The sequence below is a fragment of the Palaemon carinicauda genome, chromosome 17, assembly GCF_036898095.1.
Source record: "Palaemon carinicauda isolate YSFRI2023 chromosome 17, ASM3689809v2, whole genome shotgun sequence".
Taxonomy (NCBI): domain Eukaryota; kingdom Metazoa; phylum Arthropoda; class Malacostraca; order Decapoda; family Palaemonidae; genus Palaemon; species Palaemon carinicauda.
The window spans coordinates 67,862,037-67,877,036 of NC_090741.1; the positions used below are offsets into that span (position 1 = coordinate 67,862,037).

The window sequence follows — 15,000 nt, forward strand, 5'->3', positions numbered from 1 at the left end:
AAATCAATTATAAATTTGAGGAATTACGATAGACTTTTTTTATGTTTTCATTCAAAATAAATGTTTTTGCATCATATCTTAGGAGTGTATATCTAACAAAAACATCTTAGTTCAGTTTTTATCACTGATTCACAAACAGTTTTCAACAAAAATCATTAGTATTTAACGACATATAATAAGAAAAACCAATTGTAAATTTGAGAAATCATGGAAAAGCAGTTGTTTTAGTCTGAAAATATGCAAAGAAAACAAAATGCAATCAACATAAAAAAAGAGGGAAATAAACAGAAAAAAGGATATTGACAGAAATAGAAGTATATGGGAATCCCTTTATTGGTAGAAAATGGTGAACAAAAAATCCATGATGAAATTAGAATTTCTTAGTTTTATTAGCAATTGCTAAAAAGTACATGCATTATAAACATATATATATATATATATATATATATATATATATATACTGTATATATATACATATATATATAAATATATATATATGTATAATATATATATATATATATATATATATATGTATAATATATATATATATATATATATATATATATATATATATATATATATATATATATATACATACAGTCATATGCATATGTATATATATTATATATATACACATATATACATGTATATATATATATATATATATATATATATATATATATATATATATATATATATATATATATATACAGTCATATGCATATGTATATATATTATATATATACACATATACATATATATATATATATATATATATATATATATATATATATATATATATATATCAAATGCATTATTTACATACATTTATATATATGTAAATTATATATACATTCTATGGTTTAACACGAAAGGAAATACTGTATGGGTGAAATGAACCAAACATTCATAAGAAGAAACAAATAACGAAAGGTGACACGCAGGTCACAAGCAAAATAAAAAATAAAGAGAAAACAAGGAAGGGCAAATATTAATTTTGAAATTGTCAGTGAATACAAAATTTATATAAATTCATTTAATGAGTTATTTAATGCAGGCCAATAAATGCAAAGTTAATTTGTTAAATTTGGGTTTTTTGAGTAGAGTTTAAGGAGATTTCGAAATTTGGTGTCAGTTGAAAATTTTTTTTTTTTTATTTTGTTAATTATAAGGAATTTGTGAGTGTCATTTATCTTTAGTTTCATTAGTCTAATGATTATTGTTGAGGTCATTAGAAAGCGAATATATTTATTCATGATTTTGAAAATAAGTATTTTCTAGAAGCGTTTTAGTTTACGTAATAATCCTTTGACCATCATCTAACATTAAACTAAATTATTTTATATATTATATAAAGCTTTTATATACATTTTTCCATATTTTTTATGAGTTTCAGCTAATCTCCTTACACTCTTTACATTTAGCTGTAATTGTTTTTATTTTTATGCAAATAAATACGAGAAGATAAATTTGTTAGTTTCTGAGTAGGTCTGAGATTACAATATTGAATGTGAGAAAATTTAATAGCCAAATTAAAGGGAAAAAAATCATGAGATATTTAATATAATTATCTAGGGATAGCCTCTTCATAATTGGGATTTTATAGATAGATAATTCCTAAAGTAACAATAAACGAATGATAAAAACTGATAAAATCTGATAAAATCTATGAAAGGAAATTAAAATATAACTTGCAGTAACTAAACCATATAAGTAAATCACATGACTTAACTGATAAAACAGTATGCGGACATAACATTACAAAGTAGCCACTTACAACGAAACCCATTCAATGAATAATCATGAAAAACGACATGAATATGAATTATCTAAGATTCCCAATAGATATTTTTGAAAAAAAATTTGGTCACTATTAACCACAAATAACGCAACAAACAAATTCCAGCCTTGGAATAAAGGCTAAACATATCTAATAAAAGTTACCTTTCGCTATTGTTATATACATTTGGAGGGAATTAAATAAATTAGATATCTCTCGAGAAAGTAAATAAAGGGGGCGTGGTTTAGCACAACCATAGATGCAGTTGTTAAATAGATTGGGAGTTATTCAGTATGCAAGGGACAAGATGCTCACAGCCGCCATATTGAAATTTGCAGTCATTCTGTTATTTTGAAGGACAAGAGGTGTCATTTTGAATTGCAAGACAATAAAGAGATTCCCTCAAGAGAGAGAGAGAGAGAGAGAGAGAGAGAGAGAGAGAGAGAGAGAGAGAGAGAGAGAGAGAGAGATTACATTATGTTTTTAGTTATAGTAATTAGACAGGCTTCTGTAGCGGGAGACCATATAACGCTTATAATAGGACTCATTTTCATTCACCTCTGCCAAGGACTGCGCTCCGGGCCTCTCCGTCGGGTGGGAGGCTTCCTTGCTCAGGTAGTGGGTCATGGGCTTGTAATAGTTGTTCATGTAGCCGAAGTTGTAGGCGTACACCTTGGCTCTGGGCTTCTGGTAGGCGTAGCGAGGCATTTTTAGGGTATGCTGTTGTTGTTTATTCGGATGTAAGGCTTCGGTACGATGCGGCTATCTGGAATTAGATAAAGTGGTGTCATTATTATTATTATTATTATTATTATTATTATTATTATTAGCCAAGCCACAACCCTAGTTGGAAAAGCAAGATTCTATAAGCCCAAGGGGTCCAACAGGGAAAAATAGTTCAGTGAGGAAAGGAAACAGAGAAATAAATAAACGATATAAGTAATGAAGAATTAAAATGAAATATTTAAAAAAAAACATTAACATTAAAATAGAAAATTCATATATAACTATAAAAAGACTTATGTCAGCCTGTTCAACATAAAAACATTGGCTGCAACTTTGAACTTTTGAAGTTCTACTGATTCAACTACCCGATTAAGAAGATCATTCCACAACTTGGTCACAGCTGGAATGAAACTTCTTAGAATACTGTGTAGTATTAAGCCTCATGATTGAGAAGGCCTGACTATTAGAATTAATAGTTGTTGGGTCAATACAAGATCGAATAAATTAAGCATTAACTATATTCGACATTTTTATGAATAGAATTTTCAGTGGTGTAATTATTTTGAGTAAGTAAATACCGTGTAATTACTCTTTCAAAAACAATTAAATAGAATAGTTTATGTAACTCTGATGAGATAAACACAATACTTATCTTGGGAATTATAATACTGAATAAATAATGTTACAGAATATTTGTGAATGCAGTTACCAGAAAAGAATATTATTATTATTATTATTATTATTATTATTATTATTATTATTATTATTATTATTATTATTATTATTATTATTATTATGACTTTCCAAGCCACAACCTTCGTTGGGAAATTAGGATGCTATAAGTCCAAGGGCTCCAACAGGGAAAATAGCCCAATGAGGAGAGGAAATAAGGAAACTACAAGAGAAGTAATTAACAATAAGAATAAGATATTTTTAAAAGAGTAACAACATTAGAAAGAATTTTTCATATATAAACTATTACAACTTTAAAAAACAAGAAGGAGAGAAATAAGATAGTATAGTGTGCCCGAGTGTATCCGCAAGCAAGAGAAATCTAACCCAAGACAGTGAAAGACTATAGTATAGAGGCTATGGCACTATCCAAGAATAATGGTTTGATTTTGGAGTGTCCTTCTCCCAGAAGAGCTACTTACCATAGCTAAAGAGTCTCTTCTACCCTTACCAAGAAGAACGTACCCACTGAACAATTACATTGCAGTATTTAATACCTTGAGCGAGGAAGAATTGTTTGGTAATCTCAGTGTTGTCAGGACAGACGAGAATATGTAAAGAATATTCGGTGTATGTGTAGGCAAAGGGAAAATGAGCCGTAACCAAAGAGAAGGATCCAATGTATTACTGTCTGGCCAGTCAATGGACCCAGTTACTCTCTAGCGGTAGTATCTCAACGGGTGGCTGGTGCCCTGGCCAACCTGTATTTACGGAAGTAAATACAGAATGGATTTATTGAAGATGGGTTACATACAGAATAGATATGTTTACAAAACAAATATATCATTCTGTGCGATTCCGAATTTATTATTCTTACGGGATTAATTAGAAAGACGATAGGAAGGAAGAAATAATTTGTCACAGATATGATACAGTATGGATGTAATATGAATAAGGCTACTGAAATTGTTATGTTAAGTAATGTAGTCTAAATGTATCTCATCATCATCATCATTATCATCATAACGTTGTCTCCCTTGGCTACGAGTCCTCCAAGTTTCATTCCAACTTGTCCCACCAGATAGGTCACCCTTTCTCATATTTACAATAGAAGTTTGCAGTCATCGAGTGACTCTGGAGTGACTAGCGGAAAGCAGTTCTTCCCTATGCCTGCCAAGCTTAGGCATTCTCCCCTTGCTTCCGTTTTCCCAAGCTTATATAATCTCATTATTTCATTGTTCGGGCCTGGGCTAGTTGAAAGGGTTGATTGATAATCTGATACTTATGATAACGAGGGAGAAAATAATGCACCTGTTTCGGTGAAGAGAGAGAGAGAGAGAGAGAGAGAGAGAGAGAGAGAGAGAGAGAGAGAGAGAGAGAGAGAGAAGCATATAGATAAAAAAGAATAAAGAGAAAGGTATTGATATTAAGACAAAAAGAGAGAGAGAGAGAGAGAGAGAGAGAGAGAGAGAGAGAGAGAGAGAGAGAGAGAGAGAGAGAGAGAGAGAGAGAGAAGCATATAGATAAAAAAGAATAAAGAAAAGGGTATTGAAATTAAGACAAAATGAGAGAGAGAGAGAGAGAGAGAGGAGAGGAGAGAGAGAGAGAGAGAGAGAGAGAGAGAGAGAGAATAAGTTACAAAGGAGTAATAAATGAGTAGATAGTGTTTGAAGAAGGGGGGTTATAAATATCTCCTAGCCTTCTGCCCATGGTTAGGGCAAGCCTCTAGTGCCATGATGTGAAGGATGGCACTGTGCCCGATGCTGATGGAGATGATGAAACTTAATAAGAGAAGACATCATGTCAGTGTCCCGTTTCGGTCATACGTCTCTCTCTCTCTCTCTCTCTCTCTCTCTCTCTCTCTCTCTCTCTCTCTCTCTCTCTCTCTCTCTTTTACTTAACTTCAATATCTTTATTTTTTATCTATATACTTCTCTCTCTCTCTCTCTCTCTCTCTCTCTCTCTCTCTCTCTCTCTCTCTCTCTCTCTCTCTCGACCGAAACAGATGTATTATTTTACCCCTCGTTATTATAAGAATCAGGTTATCGATCAAACCTTTTAACTAGCCTAGGCACGATTAATGAAAGAATGACATTAATTGAACAGAGTGAAACTAGGCCCTGCGACTGAAGGAACACGGAAGCAGTAAGGAAATTCCATTGCTCTGCTGTAGGGGAAATAAAAAAACAAGACTTAGCTTAAGCATAAATTCGTTTATAAGAAAGAAGAGGTTGTCTGTCGGGCGTTACGGGATTCTGGGACTAAAAATAACTAGCAAATTCCATTGATTGATCGACTATTATCAAAGTTGCGTCGCAATCCTCTGGAAATGACGTTTCGTTACTTTAAGAAAGATATTTGATAATGAGCATAATAACTACCATTATGCAATATTGAAATACGAGCAACAATAAATATGATTAAAATGGCCGATTAGGTTATATACTTTCCGAAAGTTTTTCCATTTTGAGAGAGAGAGAGAGAGAGAGAGAGAGAGAGAGAGAGAGAGAGAGAGAGAGAGAGAGAGAGAGAGGAGAGAGAGAGAGAGAGAGAGAGAGAAGAGGTTTTCAGACTCATTTTCATATAATTCAAATTGAATCACTGGTATGTTGTTCTTTACTATTCCAATTTGGATCCCCTATTCATATAACCTTTTCTCTTTTGAGAGGCGAATCGTTCGCTCTATTGTGTAATCGGATTAATATCTTTTCTTTCGGGTATTTCATTAACCCTTGTTATAATACTTCTCTCAATTCTACTTCACAGGAAAGTCAATTTTAATCTTTTATTGCGTTAGCATTAGAATAATAATAATAAGAATAGGGAAGTGGGGAATATGGGGAAAGGAAGAGTACCCCTGGATACAATCCGGTTTATAGCTCAAAGGCAGGTACTCGGGATGGGAAAGATTAAGGAAATATGGAGAAAGAGAAGTACAGGAGAAGAATAAAAGAGGGGCAGACCCTCTTGCGATATTAGGGAATTGGTATTATTATTTTTCCTACTACTAGTTAGCATTAATTTCAGCAATTAATGCTCTAGCTTATTTTTTCCTTGAAATATATCAAACTGCAACACATATGTTATACGTAAACTACATTAGTAATGACGGAAGCACAAAATTGATTTCAGGTGCTCAAATCATTAAATCATATTTTCAAAACAAATAAAAGTTTCGAATACTTGAAAAAAATGAATCAACCGGTTCCATCTGTGTCTTACGATGATGAATTACTGTTTTACAAATTGCACTTTTAATTGGTGTTCCTTGTACTTTGCGTAGCTGTAATGAATTTCCGCATGTACTGTTTTTCGCCCCATAGAGAATTTTACTTCCTTCTAGAGGTACAGTTGGACTAAGGAATTCTTGGCACACCTCGCACTGGTGAATTGCACCCTGGCACACCCTTACTTCACGACGAGTAACAAAACAGATAGTGTAGGGGAAGATGATAGAGGTGGTGGGAAGGGCTACACAAAGGAACTCACAGCGCAGTACGGGTGTGCCAAGGTGCAATTCCTCAGAGCAAGACGTACCATGAATTCCTGTGTCCAACTGTACATTTCGTAGCTGTAAGAGAATAACAGGCCGGAACCGAGGATTTATTTGGGATGTGAGGGGGGGGGGTGGTGGGGGGGTTAGTTAAAGGTTTATGAGGGGAATAAGTTCATAAATTGCATTTAAAGATGCCTAGTTCTCTATCAGATATGGCTTAGGTACAGTTGGACACAGGAATTCATGGCACGCCTCGCTCTGAGTAAGTGGACCCTGTCACACCCTTACTTTGTGGCAAGTAACCAAACAGATAGTGTAGGAAGAGATGGCATCAGTGGTCGGCGGGGCTGAACACAGAGGAACTCTGCTCAGTAATGGTGAGACAGAGTGCACATCTTCAAAGCCAGGTATGGCAGGACCTCCTGTATCCAATTGTACCTTGAAGTTCTTCGTTATTAAGACACGTTAAGAAAATGTAGAAATAATTGAAAACTGTATATAAAAGAGAACACACATATCATTTTGAACCTTTCACGTTTTCACAAAAGCACCACAATCAATCGGAATTGAACCTGGTCTATGTTGCTGCTATCAATGAGGATGGAGAGTCTTCAAGTCCTCCTCTTTCAGACCCAACACCTATCAACACCTCCTGTCTTCTTCTTCTCTCTTCGGCGATAGCGCGAAGGATCGACAAAGTGCTTGAGATCTAGAGAGCAAGAGGGAGGAGAGCCGTTGTATAGATTGAGCACCACCTCTTTTGGCAAGCGTCCCACCACGACGGCGTCTAGTCCAAGACTGGTCTCTCTCTCTCGACCTCCTCCAGCGTACCTTGATATTGTAAAGAGTTTTCGCGAGTTGGCCCAACCTTTCATAAATCTAACATAACAGACACGTTACTAACGTCTGTAGCGAGCCAAAATGGTGATGATGTTGATGCTGGTGCCCCAAACTAGAGCTAGGGATGTCGCTGTCACGAGGTATAATGGGGAATTTTTGCAATGATGCCTTCAACGTCGCATTGCAGTACAATTACGTGATGGTGAGAGGTTTAGAGCACTCATGCATTCTTTTATTTTTTTTTCACCAGATGCCCCTATTGTTTATAAAGACCCCCAAGTCTGTATATACTGTATGTGAAGGTTGTAATGCGTAGATGCAGCAGGCATGTTAGTTAACAATTACAGGAAGTGTTATTTTTTTATTATATTTCTGGTTCATTTTGTTTTAACTCCTTTCCTCACTGGGCTTTTTTTCTGTGTTGGATCCCTTGGGCATATAGCATTCTGCTTTTCATGCTAGGGTTGTAGCTTAGCTAATAATAATAATAATAATAATAATAATAATAATAATAATAATAATAATAATAATAATAATAATAATAATTTGGACTTTTTAAAAAATAACAGATATATCGACGTTAATTTCTCTTATGACCCACCCTATTAAATTCTTATCTTGACCCATATAAAGCCTTAATATTGGCTCCTTTCTGTTTCAGTTAGGCTAATGTTTCCTCAAAGAAATATTATCACTCAAATATATATACTTTAAAAGTTTATGACGCTTGGATTTTGGTAGATTTTTCTTCAAACAGTTGCTACCACCCTTTAAGGATAGCCGAAATCTAATTTCTATAGTCCAAAGCAAGAAAACTATATAAACCTTTTACCGTCAATCAAATCTTGACTTTATCAGTCAAGATTTTTTTTTCTATCAACCAAATCTTGACACTATCAGTCAAGATTAATTTTTGTCTCATTATACATACCTTTGACTAAGATCGCAATGTTGCATATCTTTAGAGAAGTATTTTACTATGTGCGTTAGTTAGTTACTTTATATGCAGTATTATTAAGCGCAAAGGTATCTGGGAGGATATATCTATTTAGGTGTACACAGTATAACCGTGTTTTATGCTGTATGATTTTGAAATATTTTGTTTTCATGTCTTTATTTATTAAAATGGTTGAATATCTTTAGGAGGTCGACGGAGGGGGTAGGAAAATTACATTTATCAAGAGAGCAATGGGCTAAAGGGAAAACTAAAAAAGGAGGAAATCCAGGAACTTTGAAGTGGAGGGAATGAAAAGTTATTATTAAGGACTTCCATAAAGTAATCAGAGAGATGTGTGTAATATGTAAAGTTTACAATTGTTTTAACTAAACCAGATAAGACTTTTTAGATATTGCTCGTTTTTTAACACGACAACATCCTATTCTTCCCCAAGACCATTGGCCTTAAAAAAAAAAAAAAAAAAAAAAAAAAAATGAGGCATTCAAGTAGGCCAATACAGCCATAATCTATTCTTGTAGAGGAAGGGAGATGGTTTTAGCAGCCCAAATATTCTAGGTAACGACAGGAGTGTCTTATATAAAGGTATAGGGACCCCATTCCTAAATCAGGATGGAGTACATACCTGTGGTTTTATTGCGTTTGGTAAATTTTGTTTGACGGTAAAATTATCTAGAATAAGCCGGGGGTGCCAAGATATTTTGCCTTTTTCTCATATTTAGGGCCTAAAGTACTCATTTTGTTTGTTTTTATGTGCAAAGTGGGTTAATTTTATCGACTATGCTGTTTTTTTTAGCCGTTTAGCCTTCCGAGATTTTCTTTTTTATATTGTGTTCGTGTGTGTGCGCACGAGGAACCCCGATTGGGAGACACAGGTGTTGGTTTGGACTGAATCCAAGAGAAGCGTTTGAGAATTGAAGAGATCAACTCCGGTGATTCACTCCCTACTGCAAGTCAAGATGGATTCCACTACCAAAAGGGTGTTGAAACCTTCGTTTCTAACATCATCTTAACACAGAATGATCTACATAACTACTCCCATTATTTTGTTGAGGATAATGGCTGCCTCAGTTGCATTGATCTTGTACTCATATCTTTTCAATGGCTGACAGAATGCAGTAATTCTGAAAAGAAGCTAATTAGAGCCACTGAGAAGACAGAGTACAAGATTGATGCAACTGAGGCAGCCATTGCCTTTAACAAAACTTTCCTTAAAGATGGCCTATTACCTAAATATACTCCCTTTATTATTGTTTCAAGAAAACGAGCCATAAAAAACTTGGATTTAGCGAAGAATAGCAGTATGAATTAACTCAAACATGCAGCGAATGTTTTTATGTTGAACAGGCTAGCACAAGTCTTTCTTAGTTTATATGATTACTTTAACGCTGTTGCCGATCTTGAGATATTCTATGTTCATTGCTTCTGCTATCCTATCCTCACTGGGCTATTTCTCCCGGTCTGAGCCCTTGTGCCTTTTCCAACCATGGTTGTACTACTGCTACTACTACTACTACTACTACTACTACTACTACTACTAATAATAATAATAATAATAATAATACTTTCTAGGACACGCGCGTTGAAAATCTACCAGTACAGTCCAGAAAGATGCTAAGATGCTTGCTTTAAAAAATCACAGGGAACGTTAATTAGAATAGCGAATAATAGTAAAACAAATTTAATTAGATACCATACGAGTAATAGTCTTATATTGCAGCAGATGAAGGAACTTTAATTCACAAAGGAAAGTCGAGGCATCTCTTGGCACTATCTTGCATTATCATTTATGACGTCTGTAAAAATTCAAATTTATCTCTTCTAGCTGATGGGAGGAGATCTCTTCTTCAATATCTTTTCGGAAGAGAATTAGCATTTATGTGTTGTAGAAAAGCAATATAGCTTCAAGTGCGTATTTAAATGAGTTGATGTCACTTGCAATGTTTATTTTAATGCGTTGACATCATTGGAAATGTTGCTTTAAATGTGGTGTTATCACCTGAAATGTTCTTGCGATCATTTGAAATGTCCGTTCAATGAAGTGATATCGGGTGAAATGTTTTGATTAAATCGGTTGATGTCGCAGTGAATTTCTTCTTAGAGAAGACAGGATTACTTTAATTTTTGTAGTGAATTAACTGAACATGCCACAAACGTAAACATACACACATATGTATAATATATACGTACATACATTATACTGTATATATTATGTATACATACACATTTTATATATATATATATATATATATATATATATATATATATATATATATATACACACATATATATAATATATACATACATTATATATATTATGTATACATACACACACGCACACACATACATATACATACATACATATATATATATATATATATATATATATATATATATGTGTGTGTGTGTGTGTGTGTGTGTGCAAATATACAAGGCAATAAAAGTTGAGCTAGAAATATTAATTACTAACTTGACAGCTTATTTCAATAGGGGTACAATAGCATCTATTTACATTTCTACCAAATAACTATATATTCATTTTAATGTCACAAAAGCCCAAACGTCCTCAATCACCGCCCTCCCCCCTCCCAGTTCAGAAACCAGAAACCTCCTGTCGTCTTGGTGCGAAGGTCAAATGAAACCAGCCTTTTATAGTTGGTTTCAAGGCAAATGCGACTTGACACACACACACGGCCATCGCCTGTGAAGGGTTGTGCCAGAAATAAAAAGATTTTGTCCATCTCGGGAGCCATTGTTTCCTCTCTCTCTCTCTCTCTCTCTCTCTCTCTCTCTCTCTCTCTCTCTCTCTCTGACTCTTCTTGTTACTTCTCTCTTTCTCTCCTCTTGTTACTTCTCTCTCTCTATTTCTCCACTTGTTACTTTCTCTCTCTCTCTCTCTCTCTCTCTCTCTCTCTCTCTCTCTCTCTCTCTCTCTCTCTCTCTATCCACATACGCAAATACTTTTATTATTCACATTCTTTTTTGTTTCTCCAACAAACACATTTTTGTACTTTCCCATTCATCTCAAAATGAAAAAAGATTAACTAAAAACCAAAAACCAAAGACCAAATAGACAAAATTTGTTTTTCATTGCATATTCTTAAAGTTACTTCAACAAAGTTAATGAAAGGAATTTTTCCACTTCATTTAGTTCTGTTACTAAATCCCTAGAACCGCCAATAACCTTAAACAAGCCTTAGCGTTCGACGTAAACAATAAAAAAGATAAAACCGAGCAAGGTGGAAAGGATTTTAAAGACTTTAGTTGGAATTTTCGACAGTGGTGACACACCAGGACCACCAATGGCTTCTAACCCAGTTGGTACGTCTTCGAGACAGCCTTTCCCCACTGAAGTAACTGTAATGAGGTCAGTGGAGGAAAGTTTGCCGTGGGTGTGGACATGTTTCTGCTATAGCAAGTAATAATATATATATATATATATATATATATATATATATATATATATATATATATCATCATCATCAAACAGGAACAAATACAGCCGTTTCTAGTCTATTGCAGGAGAAAGGCCTCAGACGTGTCTTTATTCATGTCTGTGATATGGCCAGGTTTGATCACCACGCTGGGTAGTGCGGAATGGTGAAGGTGGGAGATTTTTGTTTGATCGCTCACAGCAAACCAACGTAGTATGGATGTCTCTGACCAGTACAGTTTTGCTGCTCATGGCGATGTGCAAACCTTTTCACCATGTTAAGGTTTCCCCAATCAGAAAGCGGTATATATATATATATATATATATATATATATATGTATGTATATATATACATATATATATATATATATATATATATACATATATATATATATATATATATATATACTGTATATATATATATATATATATATATATATATATATATATATATATATATATATATACTGTACACATACTTCGCTTTTCATAAAAGGGTTTAGGCTACAGAAAAAGTAAAACTGTACGCCGTCATTTAACTACATGAGCAAGGACGCATTTCTTGCCCAAAATTCCATCTATTTATCAATCATTACACGCTCGGTAGGGGAGTAATGCCCTCAGTGCACCTCTCGAAGTCCACTGTAGGTATTACTTATCGGTCTTTGCAACGTTCCCTCGGGACCTGTCTGCACTTAAAGGCTTAAAGGTTTAAAGGGCACTCATGAATGGCAGAGGCAAGGGACAGTGACATTGCCCTAGCAAACAGGATAATGCCCTAGAGACTGACCATATATACATATGATCAGCGCCCAAGCCCCCTCTCCACCCAAGCTAGGACCAAGGAGGGCCAGACAATAGATTCTGATGACTCAGCAGATAGACTTAGAGACTTCCCCAATCCAGCCATACCTTAGCTCACAAAGATGGTGAGATTGTAGCGACCAAGGGAACTAACGAGTGTGAGGGGGACTTGAACACTATAGTCCATTTCTTTTAGTGAGGCAGATATTTACAGACTCGCAGCGGTGCCCTTTTAGCTCGGAAAAGTTTCCTGATCGCTGATTGGTTGGACAAGATCATTCTAACCAATCAGCGATCAGGAAACTTTTCAGAGCTAAAAGGGCACCGCTGCGAGTCGTTGCAAATATGCCTCGCTAAAAGAAATGGACTATAGTCTGGCGTTCACCAGTCAGGTACGTTACCACATCGGCCACCATAACTTGCTTCATATTCTTCCTTTCTTCTTTTTGCCGTCCAACCTCTTAATTATTATTACTTTGGCACTGAATAATCTCACTGGTCCTAGCACATGAATATATAACCCAAAATTATAAATTTAATATTATATCCAATATATCTTAATATGCTTATATATTGAGCATTTACTTAAAAGCACTGCGGCTTAAGTAAACTTAATTAACGGTGTCTGCCACATTCATGCTCTTAACAGCTGAATCTTGGATAAATCTTCTGTTGCTGAATCTGGGATGAATTCCCTGTGCATGAACCTTTCACAAATTCAGCAGTTTCACTTACTAATCTTTTTTTTTTTTTTAAATATAGTTGTATTTTGGGATAATAGCAATAATTCATTGTTTATTTTTGTCTCTAGAGAAAAATTTTTATGTTTTCCCTTCTAACTTTTGTCTAGGAGAATTTGTTTTCACTTTTATTAAGAAAAATTTCAGTTTTATAGTTTACTCTTATACAAATATATATCAATAGCATAGATAGGTATACATTCTATGTTTTCATAATGTGAATGATAGATCATTTCCATCGACTGTACATTACAATAGTCAGTCAGATTTAAGTACTAACAAGAAAAGAAAAAAATAGACCCCATAACTACCTGACAATGAAATAAAATGAAAATTGTTACAATGTGTATGGTACATTTTAATAATCAAATAATTTAGTCATTAATTACACAGATGCTACTCCTATTTCTCGGATTATTACATATATTTTAATTGCATGGACTAATGTTATCGTTTTCGTTATCGCAATACTAATTTTTGATTAATAAAACTACTTTAAATTGTAATCAGTTCGTGATCTTAAAGAAAGCTTAACAAACATAAAATATACAATGGAACCTTTATCAGTATTGGAATAACATCGACTTTAATGTGAAAATTGACAGGAAGCCGTCTGGCTACCTAACTACCGGTATCAAAACAGCGCGGTAGTTCAACAATTATGAAACAACCCAGTTAGTGAGACAAAGCCGCTAGAAGACAAGTGATGGTAGCTTGAAGAACCGGCTTGTTTACTTCGACTAATATCATTTGCGTTTCGGTTGTCGTTCGGTTCGTATCTTAGTGCTCGTAAGATGGAAGTGTAAACGGTAAGAATAATCATCGTACAGTGAACGTATACGTTGGATGTTTAAAACGTTTTATGTGGCTCAAGAACCAGGGAAATCAAACCTCGGCCGGGTAAGTGATAATCCTGTAGAACGTTCTTTTAAGTCGAGAAGTTCAATTAGGAGATTATTTTTGTATTAAGGGGGATTTGAACGAAATGAAAACATCGTGCTTATCGTCTCCGTTTCAGTGTTACCAATCCGGTTCAATCTCTTGCCGACGCATCAAAGAGTAAAAATAAGCTTATAAGCTTTCGATAGCAGTATTGCCAACCCATCTTGATCTTCATGCGATTGAAATAAAGTAAAGGCTTTGAATTAAAAGCTCAAGAGAGAGACGACTGGCGAAATGTAACCGAGGCCCTTTGCGTCAATAGGCGTAGGAGGAGATGCTTATAAAATCAGACATTTTTTCTTTGTTATATAGAGCATGACACACTTTAGGGCGGGACTCATTTATCAATGATTCATAAAACATTCGTTTTTTATGAAATTAGTCACTAAATAAATGAGAGAAATTACTTACGAACCTAAATAATTCTCTAATTATGCTCAAAGTAGTTTAATGACCAAGTCTTTTTCAGAATCACAGACCACGGCTATTGACGAATTTTACTTTCGATCGTAGGATACTGATGATGATGAAAGGCTTTTTATAGTATCATTTGTAGAGTTTCCAGTCTATCATTTATCTGATTGGTGGAAGGAAACAAATTAAATAGCTTGA

The 15,000-nt window shown here is 34.5% G+C and overlaps 1 protein-coding gene across 5 annotated transcripts in view; it reads right to left on the reverse strand.

Moving 5' to 3' along the window:
* LOC137656845 (uncharacterized) overlaps window positions 1-15,000 on the reverse strand; it is a 34,105-nt gene that overhangs the window by 4,865 nt on the left and 14,240 nt on the right. For 3 of the 5 annotated variants that reach the window (XM_068391191.1, XM_068391187.1, XM_068391190.1), the window contains exon 2: window positions 2,339-2,546. In XM_068391191.1, coding sequence (XP_068247292.1) covers window positions 2,339-2,488 — 150 coding nt within the window. In that variant the 5' untranslated portion in view covers window positions 2,489-2,546. Of the gene's footprint in view, window positions 1-2,338; window positions 2,547-7,202; window positions 7,505-15,000 lie in introns of those variants that run through there. The other 2 variants (XM_068391189.1, XM_068391188.1) reach the window with 2 other exon arrangements.